This window comes from Theropithecus gelada, chromosome 9 (assembly GCF_003255815.1).
Source record: "Theropithecus gelada isolate Dixy chromosome 9, Tgel_1.0, whole genome shotgun sequence".
NCBI classification, from domain to species: domain Eukaryota; kingdom Metazoa; phylum Chordata; class Mammalia; order Primates; family Cercopithecidae; genus Theropithecus; species Theropithecus gelada.
The window spans coordinates 122,572,573-122,597,832 of record NC_037677.1 but is presented as its reverse complement, the minus strand read 5'-3'; the positions used below and the strand labels follow the sequence as shown (position 1 = coordinate 122,597,832).

At 41.4% G+C, this 25,260-nt stretch overlaps 1 protein-coding gene across 1 annotated transcript in view; it reads left to right on the top strand.

The window, feature by feature from the left end:
• ADAM12 (ADAM metallopeptidase domain 12) overlaps positions 1-23,822 on the top strand; it is a 373,557-nt gene extending 349,735 nt beyond the window's left edge. The window contains exons 23-24 of the mRNA XM_025397498.1: positions 16,529-16,656; positions 18,866-23,822. Of these exons, the coding sequence (XP_025253283.1) occupies positions 16,529-16,656; positions 18,866-18,926 (189 nt within the window). The 3' untranslated portion in view covers positions 18,927-23,822. The remainder of the gene's footprint in view (positions 1-16,528; positions 16,657-18,865) is intronic.
• Positions 23,823-25,260: the final 1,438 nt, after the last annotated feature.

The following is a 25,260-nucleotide window of genomic DNA, read 5'->3' as shown; positions in this document are numbered from 1 at the left end:
CACTCCAGTTTTATTCTGATTAGTATTAGTGTTGTCTTTTTGCAATCATGAATGGTATTTCACAATAGTAAACATCATTCATGATTGCAGCAAACAGAAATGGTTACTTCCAAAAACAGCATAAAAAGCAGAGTATGAATTTTTCCATCCTTTTACTTTTAACATACCTATGGAATTACATTTGAAAAGAGGTTCTTGTAGACAGCATATAGTTAGATTATATTTTTTCATCCATTTAGCCAGTCACTATTTTTTAATAGGTGTGTTTAGAACATTAATATTTAATGCAATTGTTGATATGTTTGGATTTAAGTCTACCATGTTAATATTCTGTTTGTTCTCTTTGGTTTTTGTTTCATTGTGCTTTTTCTGTGTTCCTATAGTTTAGTTGAACACTTATTAGTATTACATATTGATTTATCTGCATTTGAGTATATATCTTTGTATTTTTTTGTATGATTACACTAGGGTAGTTTCTCATCCTCAGCATTTTGACATATTGTACTGAATGCTCTTTGTTATGTGGGGTTTTCCTGTGCATTGTAGAATGTTTAGCAGCATCCATGGCCTCTATCAACTAGATGGAAGTAACATGTGTAATCATGTCTCCAAACATTGCCAAAATGTCCTCTGAAAGGCAAAACCTCCCTTGATTAGAGCAGTGGTTTTCAAAGATTACAGTATATGTACTTACTTTATCACAGTTTATTAGTGTCAATATTTCATCACTTCAAGTAGAATACAGAAACTATCACCTTTTAGGTCTCTTTTCCTCCTCCTTTTATAACACAGATGTCTTAAATATTACCTTTATGTGTACTGAGAGTCACTTCAGATGTTGTAATTTTGCTTTCAGCCAAACATAATCTTTAAAAGTTAAGAGTCTACTATATTTACTCATATATTTACTTTTTCTGTTCTTTCTTAACTCCTAATGTTTCAACTTATTTTCTGTCTGAAAAACTTTCCTTTTTTTTTTTTTTTTTTTTTTTTTTTTTTTGAGACGGAGTCTCGCTCTGTCACCCAGGCTGGAGTGCAGTGGCGCGATCTCGGCTCACTGCAAGCTCCGCCTCCCGGGTTCACGCCATTCTCCTGCCTCAGCCTCCCGAGTAGCTGGGACTACAGGCGCCCACAACTGCGCCCAGCTAATTTTTTGTATTTTTAGTAGAGACGGGGTTTCACCGTGGTCTCGATCTCGTGAGCTTGTGATCCGCCCGCCTCGGCCTCCCAAAGTGCTGGGATTACAGGCGTGAGCCACCGCGCCCGGCCTGAAAAACTTTCTTTAGCCATTTTTTAAAAGCAAATCTGTAGGTGACAAATTCTCTTCATTTTCCTTTATCTGTGAATGTATTTATTCCTGGAGGATAGTTTGGCTGGATATAGAATTCTGTGTTGACTGTTTTCTCCATTCAGTACTTAAAAAATGTTGTTCCGCTTCCTTCTGGATTCCATGGTGATGAGAAATCCCCTAAAAGTTCTACCCATAGTCTCTGCTCCAGGGAAGGGATGTGGCAAGTTATTGCAAGAAGTGATGGAAAGTACAGATCTGCCAGTCTCTAGGACATGATGCCTGATGAGAAGTGGGAGGGAGGCATAGCTTTTTTCAAGTGTTGAGCTGGAATAAGGTCAGGTATGGTCAAAATAGTTCTGTATTTCTGGACTGCTCTTTCTCCAGTCTTTTGTCTCAAGATAGCAGGCTTTTCCAGTTGTGGGCCTATCCTGAGCCCAGGCCAAGATATATAAAAGAACACACACACACAAACACACCATTGGGTAATTCCTTGAGTTCTGAGATCCCTAACCAGCATACTTTATGTCCAGACATTTTTGTTGCACTTAGCAGGAGAAATAGGGTGAAATGTGCTTATTCCACCTTGTCCAGACCTCATTTCTTCTTGTATTTTTTTGATTACTGGTACAATTGAACTACTGGTAGTAATGGTATGCTACAATGGTAGCATACCATGGTATCCTAATGGTATGCTGGCAAACTGGTCTTTTATTTAAAAATCCTGATTTATAGCTGATTTCTCTGGTATAAAACCTCCCACCATGGCCAGTTTCAAGCTACGAATGTGACATTACTGAATGAGGAGTAGGGAATTGGCAGTTATGAGCCAGTCCCAGCCAGCTCAAGCATACCACTGCTATTCACTGTATTTGTTCTGTGAATTGTCTTTTCCTATCCTTCGCCTATTTATTTCTGTTTGAGAGGCAGAGTTTTTCTTCTTGGTTTATAAGAGTTTCTTTTAAAAATATTTTAGTAATGTATTATAACTTTAGTTATGATTTTTTGGCATAAGAATAATTCTGGTTTTAAATATTGAATTTTTATTTTGTGAATTTTCCCATTCTTTTCATGCTTGCAAAGTCTACTCCCATTTCATTATTAGTGAAAGTCCACATATAATTTCTTCTGTTTATTGACAGTTCTTTTACATCTGTTTTTCTAATTTGTTTTAGAGTTGCAGTCATGGAAGGTGGTGAGCACGCCCTAAACTTTTCTCATCCATCAATATTTTGTGTGTGCATTTCAGGTAGCCAAAGAGCAGGGAAGCTCCTTTCCCATGTACCCCTCATCCTGAAGCTTTTTATTTCTTTTAAGCAACTCACCTGTGTACCATGTCAAACTGGGGCCAACAGACCATGTTATCAGAGGAAGGTATTCCTACTGCTGGTGTTTTTTTCTCCACCAGCAGGGACTCTTCCAAGATTTCCTTTAAAGCAGGCCCGAAAAAGTCCTTCATTCTGTTTTATGAAACTAAGGAAATGTTACCCTTTAAACATCAATCACTGAAAACTCCACGTTTCTCACTCCAGGCTGGTGTCTGTCTGGAACTTTTCCGAGACATATGATATAGATTAAGTGTTTGATTTCTCTCCCATCACACATAGGGAATGGGAATTAATTCCATGCAGGTGTGGAGAATATTTAGAGGTGACTCTTGTTTGGCAGCACAAATCGAATCCACTGACATTTTGTACTTTGGAGTTCCTTATGCCCTGCCCAGGACAACGTGACAAACACATAGCTACACAACTAATCCTGCTTCATTTGTCCAAATGTACCATCTAAGCATTCCAGAAGAAAACACTTATCACAAACACCATCTCGGTCCACCTCACATTTAAATTGTAAGCTAGGTCTTTATAGAAACTATTTCATCTCCTATAAATGTTCTGCTTGACTTTTTAAAATGAAGGACAGCTGAATGAATGTACTCTCTTGTCCACAAACATACCTTTGCAATGTACCACTTTCTCCATGGTAAAAGGACCCTTGGAATTCAAGCTTCTCATCCTAACTCCCCAGTCTTGATCAAGGAAACAAACTTATTTTCTTTTCATCCCATCAGCTGTATTAGAGGAAAAATAATTCAGTGTATTCATCTAGCTGTTCACTGCATCTTAAAGAAGGTTCTATGCATTTTCTGCAGAGATGGAGATCTTCAGTTCAGTGTTGCTGTCAAGACACAACATTTCTCCTAATCAACAACTTATCTGTCTGTATTATATGCAACATATAATATTTTATAACACAAGACTCACCAGTCTGGCACAGTCTCTTCTAAGAAAAGGCTACTTTGCTTAAGTTGCCATGGGAAGAGGGTGGCAGCTATTTCAAGGAGGTCCAAATTCCTCGTCCTCCTCAAACCCATATAAAAGGTGGTGAATGATGAGCTGGGGCTGTTACTGGTAAACAGCAGCTACTCCTTCACAAATACTTGGTCAGGATGCAGATGTGAGCAAAGCCAATTAATTTAAACCATGATTGTAGATCAATCAGTTGCTGGGCAGTTCACTCAGAGGTTGAGTCCAAACCTTCAAACTGTTCAACAAAATGAATTTGGCTCCAAATGGATAAGGGCATGTGCCCTTCTGACCTGTGTGGGTGTCTGATATTGAAACCTGCACTTGCAGAGTCTAGAAATCTGGGGATTAGGTCCTTGCTCATCAGAAATGCCAATTTATAATGAGAAAAGAAGACCCATTTGTCAATACGTTCTCCTAAAGAAGATGAAATACAAGAAAACTGAGTTTTATGAGAGCTTCTGTTGCTACACACAAAGCACAGGCTAATAACTGAGAATAGTGCTGGTGAGTGTCCTTCCATGCCCTTTCCCTGTGTTCCAGATCTCACCCTCCCCTAAGACCTCTCCACAGTCCTCCCTCCAGGACCCCGATCACCTGCTGCCATAGCCTGGAGTTACCAGTATGCCAGCTCTGCCCTACTTCTGAAGACACAGACTGATCTCAGGCACACCTAAGTCCAGCCTGTTGAACACAATAGATATGTAGGAAATACGCTGAATTGATGTGGACTTAAAATAGTAAAACATCAGTTCTCACAGTGTCATTCTCTGTAGAGCCATCACATTCAGTTAGTTTTGGATTAATGAAAATGAGTCCATTCCCCGTGTAAATCTAAAACACAGCTACCAAGGTCTTGGACTCTCCCTGCCACCTACCCAATACTTTCAGAACTTTAACTGAACTTTCTTTGGCATCATATATTAATTATTCATCAGACACAACCATCAAATATCTTTAAGGGTATCAGTTATCCACGGAAGCACGATCTCTCTCTCTGAAGAGAAAGAACTTCTCAGAACACCTTTTCAAGGGAAGTTGTTCACGTGATTACAGTATTCAAAGGGGCATTTGTTTCTCACTTATTTCTGTTACTATAAACATGAAAATTACATAAAAAGCAGATGCCTGATATTTTAGCCTTTACATTTGTTAATAGGTAATATAGGCCTATAATTAAAAAATCTCAACAGTACAAGGGTCATTCAGAAAAGAGTCTCCCTCACACCTGTCACCAGTCTCCCTTCCCAGAAGCAATCATCACTGTTACTAGGCTTTTATAAAATGCAATTTAGGATACAATGAAAAGTCTCAGTCCTGCCCCCCACCCACCTCTCTGCAGGGAGAGATTATGGAAATTTTCAAACACTCAGAATTGGAGAGAAGAGTACAGTGAAACCCTATCTACCCATCACTCAACTTCAGCAACCGTCAACTTGCTATCACTCAACTTACATCCTTTTTTTTTTGTTTTTTTTTTGAGACAGAGTCTCGCTTAGTCGCCCAGGCTGGAGTGCAGTGGCGCGATCTCGGCTCACTGCAAGCTCCGCCTCCCGGGTTCACGCCATTCTCCTGCCTCAGCCTCCCGAGTAGCTGGGACTACAGGCGCCTGCCGCCTCGCCCGGCTAATTTTTTGCATTTTTAGTAGAGATGGGGTTTCACCATGTTAGCCAGGATGGTCTCGACCTCCTGACCTCGTGACAACACATTATATACTTACTTCTACTTTGGTTAATCCTTATTAGTTTTATACATCTGCCTCATTCTTTCCACTGGCTGCATTGTATTTGTGAAGCTATACCATGACTTCTTTCACCTGTCCCTTACAGATTCCTAGATGGGTTGTTTTCAGTCATTTGGTATGTCACACAGGCATAATCTTGCCCAAGATGGATAAATTCCCAAAAGCACAATTGCTGTGCAAAGGCCATATGCATTTAGAAATTTGATAGATTGGGTGAAGCTGCCTCTAAAGGAGTTGTTCCAGCTATTCTATTCTCCAGCTTCTCACCAATACAGTGTTCAGAGGTTTTCCATTTATTTGCCAATCGATAGGTTAAAAACAATGGTCTCCATGTTTTTCTTCATAGGAAATACTTCATAGTGAGATGAAATACCTTTTCACATGTTTAAGATTGTTTTCTTTTTCAAGAACTGCCTTTTCATCTTTGCCATTTTTAAAATTTAAAATTGGGGGGTACTGTTGTGGGAAGTCAGGGACCCCGAACGGAGGGACCTGCTGAAGCTGTGACAGAACATAGATTGTGAAGATTTCGTGGACATTTGTTAGTTCTCCAAATTAATACTTTTATATAATTTCTTATGCCTGTCTTTACTGCAGTCTTTGACATAAATTGTAACAATTTCATGGACATTTATCACTTCCCCAATCAATACTCTTATCATTTCCTATGCCCGTCTTTAATCTCTTAATCCCATCATCATAAGCTGAGGATGTATGTTGCCTCAGGACCCTGTGATGATTGCATTAAGTGCACAAATTGTAAAGCATGTGTGTTTGAACAATATGAAACCTGGGCACCTTGAAAAAAGAACAGGATAACAGCAATGTTTAGGGAACAAGGCAGATAACCATTAGGTCTGACTGCCTGGGAGCCAGGTAGGACAGAGCCACATTTCTCTTATTGCCAAAAACGGGTAAGAGAAATATTACTGAATTCTTTCCTTAGTAATAGTAAGAATTAACAGCCCTGGGAAAATAATGCATTCCGGGGGTGTCAGGGGGCTCTAAAATGGCTGCTCTGGGGGTGTCTGCCTTATGCAGTTGCAGATAAGGGATGAAACATGCCCTGGTCTCCTGCAGTGTCCCCAGGCTTGCTAGGATTAGAAAATTCCAGCCTGGCAAATTCTAGTCAGACCAGTTCTCTGCTCTTGAACCCTGATGTTTATCGATGGCAATGTGTGCACAGTGGGACATGGAACTTCATTAGTAATTCTAGTTTTACCCTGACCTCATGATCTCACCCTGACCTTCTGCCTTGTGATCTTTTATTGCACTATGAAGCATGTGATCTCTGTGACCCACATCCTATTCGTACACTCCCTCCCCTTTTAAAATTGCTAATAAAAGCTTGCTGGTTCTGTGGCTCAGGGGGCATCATGGAACCTGCCGACATGTGATGTCTCCCCCGGACACCCAGCTTTAAAATTTCTCTTTTATACTCTTTCCCTTTATTTCTCAGACCGGCCAACACTTAGGGAAAATAGAAAAGCACCTACATTGAAATATTGGGGGCTGGTTCCCCCAACAGGGTATATGTGCAGGATGTGCAGGGTTGTTACATAGGTAAACATGTGCCATGGTGGTTTGCTGCACAGATCATCTCATCACCTAGGTATTAAGCTGGGCATCCATTAGCTATTCTTCCTGATGCACTTCTCTCCCTACCCAATTGTGTCCATGTGTTCTCATCATTTAGCTCCCACTTATAAGTGAGAACATGGGGTTTTTGGTTTTCTGTTCCTGCATTAGTTTGCTGAGGATAATGGCCTCCAGCACCATCCATGTCCCTGCAAAGGACATGATCCCACTCCTTTTTATGGCTGCACAGTATTCCATGGTGTATATGTACCACATTTTCTTACCCAGTGTATCATTGATGGGCATTTAGGTTGATTCCATGTCTTTGCTATTGTGAATAGTGCTGCAATGAACATACGCATGCATGTATAATAGAATGATTTCTATTCCTTTGGGCATATACCCAATAATGGGATTCCTGGGTCAAATGGTATCTCTGCTGCTAGGTCTTTGAGGAATCATTACACTGTCTTCCACAGTGGTTGAACTAATTTACACTCCCACCAACAGTGTAAAGGCATTCCTTTTGCTCTGCAACCTTGCCAGCATCTTTCTGACTGGCATGAGATGGTAGCTCATTGTGGTTTTGATTTGCATTTCTCTATTCAGTGATGTTGAGCTTTTCTTCATGTTTGTTGGCTCCATGAATGTCTTCTTTTGAGAAGTGTCTGTTCATGTCTTTTGCCCACTTTTTACTGGGCTTGTTTTCTTGTAAATTCAAATTCCTTATGGATGTTAGTTATTAGACTTTTGTCAGATGGATTGAAAAATTTTCTCCCATTCTGTAGGTTGTTCAGTCTGATGTTTCTTTTGCTGTGCAGATGCTCTTTAATTAGATCCCATTTGTCAATTTTTGCTCTTGACGTCATCATGAAATCTTTTTGCATGCCTATGTCCTGAGTGGTATTGCCTAGATTTTCTCCTGGGGTTTTATAGTTTTGGGTTTTATATGTAAGTCTTTAATCAATCTTGATTTTTGTATATGGTGTAAGGAAGGGGTCCAGCTTCAATTTTCTGCATATGGCTAGCCAGTTCTTCCACACTATTTATTAAATAGGGAATCCTTTCCCCATTGCTTTTTGTCAGGTTTGTTGGAGATCAGATGGTTGTAGGTGTGCAGTCTTATTTCTGGGTTCTCTATTTTGTTCCACTGGTCTATATGTCTGTATCAGTACCATGCCATTTTGGTTACCATAGCTTTGTAGTATCGTTTGAAGTCGGGTAGCATGATGCCTCCAGCTTTGTTTTTTTGCTTAGGATTGTCTTGGCTATTTGGGCTCTTTTGGGATTCCATATGAATTTTTAGTTTTTTCTAATTTGGTGAAGAATGTCAGTAGTAGTTTGATGGGAATACCATTGAATCTATTTGGGCAGTATGGCCATTTTCATATTGCTTCTTTCTATTCATAAGCATAGAATGTTTTTCCATTCATTTATGTCGTCTGATTTCTTTAAGCAGTAGTGTAGTTCTCCTTGAAGAGGTCCTTCACTTCCCTTGTTAGCTGCATTCCTAGGCATTTTACTATTTTTGTGGCAATTCTGAATGGGAGTTCATGATTTGACTGTTGGCTTGCCTGTTGGTGTATAGGAATGCTAGCAATTTTTGCACATTGATTTTATATACTGAGACTTTGCTGAAGTTGCTTAAGCTTTTGGGCTGAGACAATGGGGTTTCAAGATATAGGATCATGTCATCTGCACTTCCTCTCTTCCTATTTGAATATGCTTTCTTTCTCTTGCCTGATTGCCTATCCCAGAACTTCCAATAATATGTTGGCTAGGAGTGGTGAGAGAGGGCATCTTGTCTTATGCCAGTTTTCAAGGGGGAAAGCTTCCAGTTTTTACCCATTCAGTATGATATTGGCTGTGGGTTTGTCATAGATGGCTCTTATTATCTTGAGGTATGTTCCTTCAATAACTAGTTTATTGGGAGTTTTTTTTTTTTTACATTATGGGGTGAATTTTATTGAAGGCCTTTTCTACATCTATTGAGATAATCATATGGTTTTTGTCTCTAGTTCTGTTTATGTGATGAATCACATTTATTGATTTGCATATACTGAACCAACCTTGTATCCCAGGATGAAGCCTACTTGATCGTGGTGGATAAGCTTTTGGATGTGCTGCCAGATTGTTTGCCAGTATTTTGTTAAGGATTTTTGCATCAATGTTCATCAAGGATATTGGCCTGAGGTTTTCTTCTTTTGTTGTATCTCTGCCAGATGTTGGTATCAGGATGCTGCTGGCCTCGTAGAATTAGAGAGTAGTCCCTTCTTTCCAATTTTTTGGAATAGTTTCAGCAGAAATGGTACCAGCTCTATTCTGTATATCTTGTAGAGTTCAGCTGTGAATCTGTCTGGTCCTGGGTTTTGTTTGGTTGGTAGGCTATTTATTACAGCCTCAATTTCAGAACTCATTGCTGGCTGTTCGGGGATTTGGTTTCTTCCTGGTTCTGTTTCAGAGGGTGTATTTGCTCTAGATTTTCTAGTTTATGTGCATAGAGGTGTTTATAGTATTATCTGATAGTCTATTTCTGTGGGATCAATGGTGATATCCCCCTTAACATTTCTGATTGTGTCTATTTGATTATTAGTCTAGCTGATGGTCTATTTTAGTAATTTTTTTTCAAAACACTAGTTCCTGGATTCATTGATTTCTTGAAGGGTTTTTCATGTCTCTATCTCCTTCAGTTCCACTCTGACCTTGGTTGTCTTCTGCTAGCTTTGGGGTTTGTTTGCTCATTTCCCTAGTTCTTTGTGATGTTAGGTTGTTAACTTGATCTTTCTACATTTTTGATGTGGGCATTTAGTGCTATAGCTTTCCCTCTTAACACTGCTTTAGCTGCATCCCAGAGATTCTGGCATGTAGCCTCTTTGTTCTCATTAGTTTCAAAGAACTTTTTGATTTCTGCCTTAATTTCATTATTTACCAAGAGTCATTCAGGAGCAGGTTGTTCAGGTTCCATGGAGTTGTGTGGTTTTAGTAAATTTCTTAATCTTAAGCTCTAATTTGATTACACTGTTGACAGTTATGATTTCAGTTCTTTTGCATTAGCTGAGGAGTGTTTTAGTTCTGATTGTGTGATCAATTTTAGAGTAAGTGCTGTGTAGTAATGAGAAGAATGTAGATTGTTGGTTTTGGGTGGACAGTTCTATAGATGTGTAACAGATCCACTTGTTCCAGAGCTGAGTTCAAGTCCTGAATATCTTTGTTGATTTGCTGTCTAATATTGTCAGGGGGGTGTTAAACTCTTACTATTATTGTGTGAGAGTCTAAGTCTCTTTGCAGGTCTCTAAGAATTTGCTCTGTGAATCTGGGTGGTATCAGATGCACATATGTTTAGGATAGTTAGCTCTTCCTATTGAACTCTTTACCATTATGCAATGCCCTTTTTTTTTTTTTTTTTGATCTTTGTTAGTTTCTGACAAAACAGACTTTAAACCAAGATTGCAACCCCTGCTTTTTTCTGTTTGCCATTTGCCTGGTAAATTTTCCTCCATCCCTTTGAGCCTATGTGTATCTTGGCACATGAGATGGGTTTCTTGAAGACAGCACACCAATGGGTCTTTCTTCATTATCCAGATGATATTGGGCCAGATATGAAATTCTGGGTTGGAAAATCTTGAAGAATGTTGAATATTGGTCCCCAATCTCTTCTAGCTTGTAGGGTTTCCACTGGGAGGTCTGCTCTTAGTCTGATAGGCTTTCCTTTATAGGGGACCTGGGTTTTTTCTCTGGCTGCCCTTAAGATTTTTTCTTTTTATTTTGACCTTGGAAAATCTGATTATGTGTCTTGGGGTTGGTCTTCTCATGGAGTATCTTATCAGGGTTCTCTGGATTTCCTGAATTTGAATGTTAGCCTGTCTTGCCAGGTAGGGGAAGTTCTCCTGGATTATATCCTGAAGTATGTTTTCCATCTTTGTGGGCTTACCTACCTTTGATCTTCGAGGTTGCTGACCTTTGGATTTTTGTGGGTTGTTTTCTGTTTAACAATCTGGCCACTCTTCCATAAGGCTGCTGCAATTTGCTGGGGGGGTCTCTGTTCTGTCTCTTCGGGTACTCCAATCACTTGTAGATTTGATCTCTTTACATAATACTATATTTCTCAGACCTTCTGTTCATTCCTTTTCCTTTTTTTCTCTTGTCTGCCCATCTTATTTCAGAAAGAGTCTTCAAGCTCTGAGATTTCCTCTGCTTCATTACTTGTGATTGTGAAGTTCATGTAGTGTGTTTTTTAGCTTTAACAGGCCAGTTATGTTCCTCTCTAAACTGGCTATTTTGGCTCTCAGCTTCTGTATTATCATGATTCCTAGCTTCTTTGAATTGGGTTACCACATGCTCCTTCAGCTCAGCAAAGTTCTTTATTACCCACCTTCTCAAGCCTACTCTGTCATTTCAGCCATCTCAGCCCCAGCCTCGTTCTGAGCGCTTGCTGGAGAGGTTGTTGCCATGATTTGGAGAAAAAGTGACACTCTGGCTTTCTTAGTTTTCATTCTTTTTGTGTTGATTCTTTCTCATCTTTGTGGGCTTAGCTACCTCTGATCTTTGATGTTGCTGACCTTTGGATGAGGTAGTTGTTTTCTGTTTAACAGTCTGGCCACTCTTCTGTAAGGCTGCTGCAATTTGCTGGGGGTCTGCTCCAGACCCCAGTAGCCTCAGTTTTTCTTGTACCACTTCCCATGGTGGGGGTTCCCTTGGCTGCATGTCACTCCCAGGTGGGCCATCGCCTCACCCTGTTTTTTGTTCTCCATGTGTCTATTTGTTTCACTAATCAATCCCACTTAGTGTATAATCAAATTTTATTTTTTTCTAGATGACTACCTAGTAATCCTTAATACCATTTATTTTGTCCTTGATTGGCCTATGTTTTATTAGATTTGTCTGGTTTCTTGTTCTCCTCTACCTTCAACCAGCTCAAGGTCTTATATGATCTTCTTCTTGCTACTATTAGATCTTGGAAACATGACTTTAATCTCCCCTCTACAAATGTGAAATAATAGTACTTGCCTTTTGGGACTTTGTGATAGTTACCTGAAAATATTGGAACTTTCCTTTAAACATTGCCTTACCTTGCTCACTGGTTCCAAGTTGTAGTGTATTTTATATTTTTTAAATAGTCTACATGTTCTCTTCTGTTTTCCTCCTTGGCCCAAAGATTGAACTTTTTTGTTTTTAAAATATTTAAAAATATAGAAAAGTAAAAAAACTAAAATTTACTCACATTTATTCTACATATATTCTACATAGAAATAACCATTGTTTCACATCTTTCTAGATGTATATATGCATACTCTATCACTTTTTTAAAAAAGTAAAACATTAAAGTCACTACATTAGCCTCCCTCCAGATACAATCACTGTTGTATAAGTTTGCTGATTTAATAGAATATTTTGAATATTTTTGTATAAATATGTATCCATGTGTATAGTGTTTTGTGTTTTAAACTTTACATAATGGTATCAAACTGTACTTACCTTCATGCAATTTGCACTCATCTATGTTGTACTTTTTTTGCTTCTAGAAGTTCTCTTTGGTTCTAATTCAACTATGCTAGCTTGTCTTGCATTTCTTGAAACATAGTAAGAAAACTTTTTCCAGTAATCCCAAAATATGAAGTCTTTGGATGTTACTGCTGAAGTTTCTATCACTTCTCACTCCTGGTGCCTTGTTTCCTTGTAAGCCTTTTTTCCCATGAGTTCATTTTTTAAATTATAGTTCTTCCATAAAGGGTTATTTTGCCTCTGCCAGGTGCCTGGGGGCAGTGCCAGTTTGAGACCACTTCAAATGGCTTGGAGCTTACTGAACTACTCAGGTGATGCGATTTCAGCTTCAAGTCCTCAAGGAAAATTTGTGGGACAGGTTTATTTTCCTCCCTTGGTCTGTCAAGCACCAGAAGAATGCTCCTTATAGTAACCTGGGGATAGATTATAGTATGCATTTACTTCTAGAAGATTCTTAACCTGAGGTCTCGTCTGTAGAGCCCAACTTGAATGGAGAGGAGTCGGGAAGAGAATTCTCTCTCAAACTTGGACATTTGGTTTCTGCCCACGTCTTGACCTCGGTTGGATTTCTGTATTCCTCACTGTGAAAGAGTATCAAAACCCACGTTTAGGTTTCCCTAACTTGCCAGATGCCTCCATCTTCAGTTACTATTCCAAGCTGCTGCTTTCACTTAGATTTAAACATTTACTGCCTTGTAACTCTTGGTGGTTATCAGAGAAGGGGTACAGCATAACAACAGAGCCTGCCATGTTACTGGAAATGGAAGGCCTGTCAACTTTGGCAAATTCCATGATACCTACATTAGGGTTTGCAACATTTATATTCTGATCTATAGCCATAATTCTCACAACTGTTTTTAGCTAGAGGTAGACCGAATTTGCACAGTGAAATATGTTGATGCCGCCCCAGCCCTGCATGAGCTCACCAGGGATCTCTGGGGCATCTCTGGCATTTTCCTGTGATGAATTCCAGTCTTCCTGCAGAGATTTCTCTGGATAAGCAGGGCATGTTTACTCTCGTTTACCATGTGAAGTTGATAACAGCTGAGACTTCTTCATGATGCTGGTCAAGGCAAAGTGGTTATATTTGGATTTAAAATTGTTTTGAAACCTCTAAAAAATTTGAAATATGTGGCTATTACCAGAACATGAGCAGAAAATAGAAGAATGGAACAGCCCTATTTAATAGCATACCTGGAAGAAGTTAAGAGGGCATAAGAATGAGGTTTGAATTCATTTCCTTGTTTAAAATGAAAATAGATTTAAAGAAATGTTTATCATGTGTGAGTGATCTGCCTAGAGTCATTTCTCAGCTCCCTTCAGATGATGCTTGGTGATCACACTGAACTTCTCTGGGACAGGTTCAGGTTTAGGTTTTGCAAAGGCAGAATGAAAAAGCAATACCTAAAAGAGAGCATGGCAATTTCACCCCTTCCTCCAAGGTCAAAATGTGCAGCTGGTGCTTCTTGCATCATAGGTTCCACACCTCCATGCCTAATGTCTAAGACGTGAAGGTACATCTTCTTGGACTAACCCATTGTTCCATGGTCATTCTGTCCCAGGTAAGCCCTGGCAGGAAGCCAGCATCTTACCTAGGCAACATCTTTGCTTGCAACCTGTCTCATGCTTCCATCCAAACCATGTCCTGGCCATGGCTAGAGGAAGCAGATGGTGCCTGCACTGATCCCCAGGTTGGAGGTCAGACCCTTCAATCAGCATCTCAGCCATTTGGGTTTTCTTCACTATGGTGACCATATATCTTCTAACGTAGGAGACGTGCCTGAGTGTGATTAATAATTAAACAGGACGATAAACAAATTGCGAATGTCCCAGGCAAACTAGAATGAACGGCTAACCTAATTACCTCCTATGTTTCCATGATAAATTCAAATATATTGTGATACATACCTCACTTTTTCCTTCAGCATTGCAATAAAAACCTGACGTTATCTTTATTGTCAAGACAGCTTAGTCATACTTAGCAGCAAAACTAGTATTGCTTAATTTCAATTTGATGAGTGCATACATCCATTTTTACATGACACACTAATGTCTTGCTCATGGTTCTGTTAGCTATAGGAAAGGGAGCTTGATTTGTTACCTTAATTATCCAAAGTTTGTTAGTAGGGTTACAGTGCTTTTTGGTGGTAAATTCACTCCATTAATAACTGTAATCCAGCAGCAGCTAACACTCATGGGTTACTGCATGCCAGGCCCTGTGCTAGGAGCCTCAATATCTCATTTAACCTTCACATCCACCTGGGAGGAAGGGACTATGACCATCCCCTCTCTACCAGTGAGGATGCTGTGTGTGTATGTGGAGCTGGTTGAATATATAAACAAACCATGCTGTTGGGCACATTATACGGCCTTTATTCCTAGCTGGGGGATTTTCTATTTGATGTTTCCTTTAATGAAAACTAATGTAGAAATGTCACTTCTAAGTCTGTCCCTTGTTCAGGGACTTTTTCCTAGCCCAGTGTGTCCATTGTTCCAACTCAGCTTATCTTCCACACACCTGTGGTCTACAGACTTCTGTGGTAGCTTCCTTTGCTTTACAAAGATACGTTAAATGGTGATTATATTGTTGCATTCTTTCAGCTGAGCCCCAACTGCTGAATGTCATTTCATGTGATTAGCACTGTGAGAGAAATTCAACTCAAGTGTTTGAAATCATTGTTGAGTGTTGCTAGATATAAGGAATACTGGGTCCTATGATGGTGAATTGGAGCATTTCATTATTAGGGGTGTTCTGTCTCCTGGAGGTTCTAGCACCATTTCTGACAGACGTTCTATGCATTCATGAAGATGAATTTCCAGGCTTCAAGGACAAGACATGGCACCCACATTCACCTGGGGCCCAGAGCAGAGATGTGTCCAACACTGACTTCTGGACACAGCTCCAATGAACCCCTCTCTCATGTGTATCCACAGGAGGGGCCCCACAAAAAAAGCGGCATGTGTTCTTACACTTTTTTTTTTTGAGACAGAGTCTTGCTCTATCACCCAGGCTGGAGTGCAGTGGCACGATCTCAGCTTACTGCAACCTCCACCTCCTGGGTTCAAGTGATTCTCCTGCCTCAGCCTCCCGAGTAGCTGGGATTACAGGCACGTGCCACCATGCCAGGCTAATTTTTTGGTATTTTTAGTGGAGATGCGGTTTCACCATGTTGGCCAGCCTGGTCTCGAACTCCTGACCTCAGGTGATCCGCCCACCTTGGCCTCCCAAAGTGCTGGAATTACAGGCATGAGCCACCTCGCCCTGCCGTTTTTCTATTTCTATTAAACATCTTTAGATTGTGGCATGAAGGAATGCTGATATTAATAACTATTAAGTGTGTGCTGGGAACTGTCTATGCATTATTTTCTTTAATCCTCATAACAATGCTGAGATAGGTCTTTTTCCCCACATTTTCCAGAGAAAGAGGTCAAGTGACTTGCACAAGTCCCAAAGCATCATTTTTGGCTAAAACCCAGTGTGGAATAACCCCACCTTCCCTGGCCAACTCCCTCACTGGCTTCTGGTCAACACAGCCCTGCCCCTTAGTGTGTTTACAAAACTTGACTTGTCCCTCAGACCACTGCATCAATTCTTTGAGCTTATGAGAAAGTAGTTAGTGGAGGAACTTCGGTGCATTTCACGGAGCCATCTGGAGCAACATGTGGAACAGCGCCTGCACGTGGCCGACTGAGCACGACCATCCTCACCATCTAATCCACCCACAGATGAACGAGTCCTGCTATGTGATGTTGGCAAAACTGAAGAAATGAATGTGATGTTGAAAAGATTTTCACCAACTTCTCATTTTAGGGTGAACAGAAAGCACAGGAAAGTGTGTGTTCTCAGGGTGACATTGGCAGAGAAACCCCAACATCAACTCTACCCCAGGGCCAGCCCAGAAGCCCCACAGTCGAGTGTTTCTAACTGTGATCCATGGATAAGTCTTAAATGTTAGAGAAAATTTTGGCAAGAAGGTTAACAGAGCTCAGCCTCCACCCACCTTGTATGGTGAGAGGATGATATTCAGGAATCAGGGCCTGTGCCAAGTGGCAGGCCCTGCTTCTCAGGGGCTTCTGCTGGCTCCTGGAAAGTTAACGCTATGTTTGTTGCAGGGGACCTGTAAGCCAAACCCCCCTCAGAAGCCTCTGCCTGCAGATCCTCTGGCCAGAACTCGGCTCACCCATGCCTTGGCCAGGACCCCAGGACAGCAGGAGACCGGGCTCCGCCTGGCACCCCTCAGGTTTGTGTGACACGCCATGTTTATCTCTTTCTCTCTCAAACTCTTGTAGGACCAACCACGGCTAATCCAAGCCAGGACAGGGGTGCAGTTGTCTAGGCCATGCTTCCTGCTCCCCCTATAACTGGGAATACCATAAAATAGACATGACAATTACCGGGAAGGAAGCAGTCCACGAGCTTATAATCACAGGCATCACCACACAGTGCCTATCAACAGCCACAGTGGACCTGAGAGAGCAAATCAAGATGCCACAAAACTACAGTACCTGAGAAAGCCAGGCCTGTAAGACACAGTATGAAGACTGGACACCTGTGTTAGTGTGTTCTCACATTGCTATAAATACCTAAGACTGGGTAATTCATAAAAGTTTCAATTGGCTCACAGTTCCATAGGTTGTACACGAAGCATGGCAGCATAAGCTTCTGGGGAGGCCTCAGCAAACTTACAATCATGGCAGAAGGGGAAGCCAGCACTTCACATGGCTGGAGCAGGAGAAAGAGAAAAGGGGGAGGTGCTAAACCATTCAGGAAGGATCTGCCTCCATGATCTAGTCACCTCCCACCATGCCCCACCTTCAACTTTGGGGATTACAATTTGCCATGAGACTGAGGCAGGAACACAGATTCAAACCATCTCAACGCCCACCTCCACAACTCTCAGCAGACTCTGCCCAGTTCCTGAGGCCCTGAGACATTAGTTGGGTTGGAGGCACACAGCAGGAGCAAGGGACATATGGGGAGTAAGGCAAAGCAGCTGCCCAGCAGCAGGACGCTGGGAAAACAGGGACAATGGGCAAAAGGAATCACCTTTCACAACTTCTGCTTGGTCCACTAGAAAGGCAGAGACCTCAATCCCAACCTCTGCTGGGAAGCTAACCTCATGGTGTGGGGGAGCCAGCTCACCCTGGTTGGTGAGAGCTAACAAATTTCCAGGAATTTAAACCTAGCCAATAGTAAGGATTCAGTTATACAAATTTATAAGTTATATTAGAAACAAAGGTAATAAGTGCTCAAAACTCACTTCATGTTTTCATCTCCATTTTGCTGTAATTATCTGTGCTCTTGAGATTGCACTGGACCATTATTTCTGTAAGGCAGAAAACCTAGGTCATGGTAGCTGCCTGCATCTCTTCCATGTTTAGTGACATCGGGTGGTAGCTTGAAATCAGCCACAGGGGGAGTATTTACACCATGGAAATCGGCAAACACTGCAAATCAGGCTTTCCTGCCCCCAACCCCATGGGCTGTTAAACATTTACCAGCACACAGCTGAGTTAAACCCAAGCCAAAGCACTCTTCTGACACACATGCCCTCTTGGCAGGAAGCCTGCCTTATGAGCTCAAAAGAGCCAAAGGTACTGTGGTGGCCAGGCCCTGGGTTCAGTATCTCCGAAGGAGAAGACACACTGGAGTGATTTCATTGCAGCTCTTGGGAAGAATGTCTGGCCTGTGAAGAAAGAGCTGCCTAATAAATCTCAGAGATAAAGGCAGTCAAAGGGTCAGGACAATTGGTTAATTCCCGACTGCATAAATAGAGAAAAATTGCGCAGCATCCTAATTATTTCATTGTGGTTTGCGTGTTGAAGTTATTGTTCTTGTTCTATTTGAGGAAGAAACACTACATGAACACAGTGAGGGGAAGCCCTTTTTCGGAAATGCCCTCAAGCCATGGCCGATCTTACCTCTGTCAGTTGCTGATTTTGGTCCTGTCCCGCACATTTCATTTTTGAGGGATACTGGGTACCCACCTTTGCTCCCTGTTCTCTGGAGCTGTGCTGCGGGATACAGGGACTGCTAGGCATGTTGTGCCTGGTAAAAGTCTTACTGTATTTTGAAGACTTAGTACCCTAAAATGTCAACTATCATTTTTTTTCTATTGATGACCTGTTGAAATAGTCCTCTAGGTGTACTGAGTTAAATGTATTACTGAAGTGAATTTCACCTCTCTCTTTACTTTTTTCATGTAGCTACTAGAAAATTTCTTGTGTAGCTCACATTTTTTCTGTGGGACAGTGCTGTTCTAGAGCCGACTTGTGGGTGGGAAGTGCAGCTTTGGAGAGAGGTCTCCCACCACCGTTATGAGGGGCAGTGCTATCTGACACAGAAAACCCTTCAGCCTGTCAGAATACATCTCCAACCCCAGACCTCTCTATCCTCAGAATCACTTCTCAAGGGCTCTGATCATTTCTTTTCCTCCTCTCTTCATTCAGACCTGCTCCACAATATCCACACCAAGTGCCCAGATCCACCCACACCGCCTACATTAAGTGAGAAGCCGACACCTTTTTTCAACAGTGAAGACAGAAGTTTGCACTATCTTTCAGCTCCAGTTGGAGTTTTTTTGTACCAACTTTTAGGATTTTTTAAATGTTTAAAACATCATTACTATAAGAACTTTGAGCTACTGCCGTCAGTGCTGTGCTGTGCTATGGTGCTCTGTCTACTTGCTCAGGTACTTGTAAATTATTAATTTATGCAGAATGTTGATTACAGTGCAGTGCGCTGTGGTAGGCATTTTTACCATCACTGAGTTTTCCATGGCGGAAGGCTTGTTGTGCTTTTAGTATTTTAGTGAACTTGAAATATCCTGCTTGATGGGATTCTGGACAGGATGTGTTTGCTTTCTGATCAAGGCCTTATTGGAAAGCAGTCCCCCACCTACCCCCAGCTGTGCTTATGGTACCAGATGCAGCTCAAGAGACCCCAAGTGGAACCTCAGTTGATTTTCTAGATTCCCTATCTCAGGCCAGAGCCAAGGGGCTTCAGGTCCAGGCTGTGTCTGGTTTCAGGGAGGCCCTGTGCCCCTTGACAACTGGCAGGCAAGCTCCCAGGGACAGCTCTGGGACAGCAGGTAGAAATCTGGCTTCTGGCCAGGAAGTTTTGGAGAGAACCTGGGTTGCAGATAGGAATTTTAAGGTGTAGCCACACGAGGATAGAGACTGGAACACTAGACAGGCTGGAACTTGACCCTGAGTTGACCAGCCGTGAGCATGTTTGGCTCAAGGTTGTGCTTGATAGAAATGCCAAGCACTTCTTTTTCTGGCTGTCCTTTCTAGAGCACTGCCACCAGGAGGTGATTTAGACTGGGAAAGGTGGTGTTTCTACAAGAAACCTACTGCCCAGGCACTGCAAAACACCACCTCCCTGTACTGCTTGGAGCCGAGCAAATCACCACAAACTGTAACACAACGATCATCTATTCAGACAGATGGGGCTTTCCATGGGACCACAACTATTTTCAGATGTGAACCATTAACCAGATCTAGTCAATCAAGTCTGTCAGTTTAAAAATCTCCTTTTACTGCAAAGTTCAACTTATTGAAAATTAGGCAGACTCTTTACGCTTGCAAAAACTGCAACCAAATGGAATGTGATATTCATGGGTATTAGCTCACGTCTGCTATCATTATTCGTAGATATTGGACAAAGAGCCTTCTCTATGGGGGATCCTCTTTTTCCAACTTGGCTGCAGGAATCTTTTAATAGAGTCTGAACCTATTTCTTAAACACTTGTAACCTACCTGTTGAGCATCACAGAACGTGATAAAGAAATGAACCTGCTTATCAACTTCCTAAATATGTGTGAGATGCTGGCTTGGGCAGCATCCCCTTGAACTTTTCACTCTTCAAATGCCTGACTAGGGAGCCATGTTTCACAAGGTCTTTAAGATGACTAATGGCATGAGAAATACAAAAATACTCAGATAAAGTAAAATGTCATGATGCCTCTCACTTCTGGAGTGAGAAGTGTCTTCTGGAGGGGTTATGTATGACTGGTTTTCACATTAGAAGACAATTGACAACAGTTACGTAATTCACTCTGAGTGTATTATGAGAAGGGCTTCTTTTGGGGGTCAACAGTTTTCCTATGCCTTGAAACAGAAAGAAAAATATGTACCAAGAATCTTGGTTTGCCTTCCAGAAAACAAAACTGCATCTCACTTTCCCGGTGTTCCCCACTGTATCTAGGCAACATAGTATTCATGACTATGGGATAAACTAAGTAAACATGTGACACAAACACACACAAAAGGGAACCTAGCTCTAATACATTCCAACTCTTATAGCATGCATCTGTTTATTCTATAGTTAAGTTCTTAAAAATGTAAAGCCATGCTGGAAAATAATACTGCTGAGATACATACAGAATTACTGTAACTGATATTATACTTGGTAATTGTACTAAGGCCAAACATATATATATATATATATATATACACACACTATTAAAAAGGTTTACAGAATTTTATGGTGCATTATGGGGGCATTGTCTTTTTAGATGCCCAAATCCTTAGATCTGGCATGTTAGCCCTTCCTCCTATTATAAGAGGATATGAATTGAGTTTTTCTTTTGTTGTTTGTTCTTAGCTGTAATTCCTATGCTTCTATTTCAGAGAGCCAGGAAGAGTTTGATATTAAAGGAGGTTAAAAACTGTGATCTTATGCCATGTCATCAATGGCCACTTAGGGGCCGTGGCTGATGACACATTCGTATCTCTACAGTACTAATTTGTTTTTATAGAGCCATGCATTTTATTTCTGAATAAGAACATATTTAAACTAATATTCCCTTACAATACAGACAGTATTAATCCTTCCAAGATGCAATATTTATCAAGTGAAGCATATTTAACAGCAAATTCATAACTTAGGAAACGAACCAATAACCAGGGTGTTTTGTGGTGGGGGGAGGCAGGGGGTGGAGTACAACAAAAAATTAATACTTACATATTTCAATGGCAATCTAGTGTTTTTTTAAAGATTGTATACGCATGAATAATAGAGGCGGTTTGAGTTTTGTAAGGCCATCACCTGGAAAGTCAATGCGACTAGACACAAAGTAGCCCAGAGGCCACTTTTCTTCCTACATCATCTTACAGTTGTAGGTTCTATGACCTCACTTCATAGGTTCCAGGCAATTCCACTGAAAGGTTTGTCTCCTGAAATTTTTTAAGTTTGTTTTCCTGACACATGTAATCAGATGTGTAGCAACCGAGGGAAACGAAGCCTAACATCCTCCATTGTGGAAATACACACAGGAGGTTACACTTCCCAGGGTGGATTTTTCCAGCTTACACATGTGGGATGACATCACAGAAACCACAAAAGCAGCAAATTAAACTGTAGGAGAGTAAATACTCCTGACGAGTCTCGGGGGGGACATTTTTATGCCTTCTTAACTTTATGAGAATTCTCAGGCTGAACTATAGGCCATTGTTCCCTGGCAAATCAATACATCAATGCATCCTCAAAAAAAAAACCCTAACACTGTGTCAGAATGTTCTTAGGAGCCTATGGTCTCCACGGTGCTAAAAAGAGCCTGGTGCTGGGCCGACTGGCAGGGCTGAGCGTCCTCCTGTCCCTTTGCCACTGATGTTTACTAAGCACTCTGAGCCAATGAGACCCCCAGCAGCAGAAAGGGTACAAGGCAGTGACAGGGCAGCAGGGCCAGATCTTTCTCATGCACCCTGACCTCTTGCAGACTTTCCTCGTGAGGCATACTCATTTCAAAACTGCTATATGCAGGGCTCCCCTACGTATCACTCAGGCTGAGAGATCCTTCCTCACTGCGCTCAAGATGGCCCCAGCCAGACACCAGTTACCCAGCTGAAAGTCATAAACCCTCCCAGAAGTCTCCCAACACTAGTGCTGACCAGAGGTGGGGCTCTCAGGCTAGGAGTTTCACACACTATGACCGGCTGCTGGGGGACACTGCAGGACCCCTTTCCTCCTCCTCTCCCATGCTAGAAGCCAGCCCTAGGCAGCTGCAGTTACTCCCTGTGACTCAGCAGCAGGCTGATTCAACACAGCTGCCCACGGGAAGCCAGTGGCCAATATTATCTGTTTACCTTTCCCTATCACCCAGACACAAGCCCCTTTCCCAGGTCAAACCCCAGGCCAATGCATCTCCAGTTTGTGACAGTCAAATTGCTATTTCCGTTGCCACTTCAGATCAGCCAAAGTGGTGATTGCTGCAGTGTGTGGCTGTCCCTACAAGGCCCACCCAAGGGATGCCCAAAGCCCAGCCTTCTCCAGGGCCACAGCCCAGAGCAACCCCACCAGCCTGAGTCCAGCAGAGGACCTCCCACCCAATGTCTTGTTCTAATTAGAAGGGGAAGTTAGCCATAGAAAATCAACTTATAATTACAAAATTCTCTTACCTCACCTTAAAGTTCCTATTGACATCTATTGCTTTTAAACCTATTTCAAAACTCTGATACTAAAATGAATGGCACTCTAAGAAAGTTTGGGAGCCTCATGCTGAGAACCATTTCTGTGCAGTGAAGATGTTTCCAGAAGCTACTTACCTACATGTGAATGTGCCATTTTCTTTCCTTTTGTAGAGAAAATCCCCTTCACTTTTTGGAACAGTAATGACAGCTTCTAGTACAGCCATTTACAGTTTCATATGAGAAAAATTGAAAAGAATAACTATAAAATTGTTAAAATATCCAACAATGGATAATGATGGCCAGAAGATTTAACACATAAAGTAATTCTCAATGTAAAGCTATTCAGCTCTTCCAGGTTGAATGCCCTGGAATCCATCCTGACCTTCCACATCATCTTCAAAAAGCAGTTTCTCTGTTCCCCGTGATTCTCCTATAAGGTAATGCTCTAGTCCTCCATTTAGCACATATTAAATCCTCCAAAGATTAAGTACCATATGATTATTTTAGTTTTACAAAAAAAGTTGAATGGCATTTTATTTTCATGGCCTATAAGCAGGTACATTAGTAGGGCAGTGATAGGAAAAACAAATTAGACCAAAAAAAAAAAAAATCCTCTACAAATCCAAGGCAGGAAAAGTGGTGGCAGAGTGACTCATTCTCCTGTCCCTCCCATCAAGTCAAATCGGGAGGCTGTAGTGAATGCTCGTTCTTTGAATGTGTGGCAATTGTTCCTGGAACTCTTTAAAACGTGGCTATAGGCTATTTAGCACAGTATACATTAAAGATACAGTTACGTAAACCAGCACAGTCATTTTATAGTGCTTCGTCCATTTATCATGCTTTGGTTTGCTAATTTTTTCACGTACCTTTTTATATCAGTCTGTTGCTTTTGTACACATCTCTCATATTGGGGTTTGACAGGTAAACACAACCTGCTATTTCAGTAGAAAAAATTGTTACAAATATTAAACCCAATAAATAGTATAAAGGTAAATATCAACGTGTATCTCATTTGTTACTGAGAATGTTACAAAAATTGGGGGAAGGCCTTCATGTAGAAAAATGTATTCTCATTCATTTATAGATGCTTGAGAAAATTTTGGAACAGTACAAAAAGAAACTACGAAGAATGGTTGGCAGGGTGGGGGTGCGTAAGGGGTGTGTGCTACCAGCCACATGAACGTGTGAGACTGTGGCACAGGAAGGAAGATGCTCACACACAGCATGGGGGGTGAGGCTTGATACGGTTTTTGAACAATGTGAATGTATAACCTAACTTTTTAAAACTCATCTATTTACATAAGAAATCCAAAAAGCAAGCAAGCAGTGGTACAGACATTAATATCGGAGTTATTTGGTATGAAAAATGTAAGTGTAAACAGGTGCCTATTTACAAGGTTAAGAAATGCAGCATTGCCGGGCGCAGTGGCTCAAAAGCCTGTAATCCCAGCACTTTGGGAGTCCGAGACAGGTGGATCAGGAAGTCAGGAGATTGAGACCATCCTGGCTAACACGGTGAAACCCCGTTTCTACTAAAAAATACAAAAAAAACTAGCCAGGCGAGGTGGCGGGCGCCTGTAGTCCCAGCTACTCGGGAGGCTGAGGCAGGAGAATGGTGTAAACCCGGGAAGCGGAGCTTGCATCCGGCCACTGCACTCCAGCCTGGGCAACAGAGCAAGACTCCGTCTCAAAAAAAAAAGAAATGCAGCATCCAACTTAATAAAACTACAGAAAATACAAAGAAAAATACATATACAAAATGCTAATAAGAATAAAGGAATTTTTTTTTTTTTTTTAAAGACAGAGTCTCACTCTGTCACCCAGGCTGGAGTGCAATGGTGTGATATCAGCTCACTGCAACCTGTGCCTCCTGGGTTCAAGTGATTCTTCTGCCTCAGCTTCCTGAGTAGCTGGGATTACAGGCATGGGCCACCACGCCTGGCTAATTTTTGTATTTATAGTAGAGACAGGGTTTCACCATGTTGGCCAGACTGGTCTCGAACTCCTAACCTCATGATCCGCCCACCTTGGCCTCCCAAAATGCTGGGATTACAGGTGTGAGCCACCACACCCAGCCGAAGGAGTCTTTATTCTTACCATTCTCCACCTATGATCACACAAGCTGGCAAAAATTAGTACATATAAAACTTCAACCATAATTGATATATATATAACAGGATACTCCAAATATACAGAATATATCATCTTTCCAAGTGCCTTGGAGGAAAAAAAATTCTCAAAAAATAATTATAATGTAATGATTCATTAGTTTTCAAAGATGAATTGCAGATTAGAAAACAGCAAGTGAAAACATTTGTAATAGCACACATGATGGTAGGGATCCTCAAACTCTTGGAATTAGAAGAACTCACTTGTGATGCTTGTTCAAACCCATTAAAATCCATTGCTCATGCCCTTTCCCTGGAGATTCC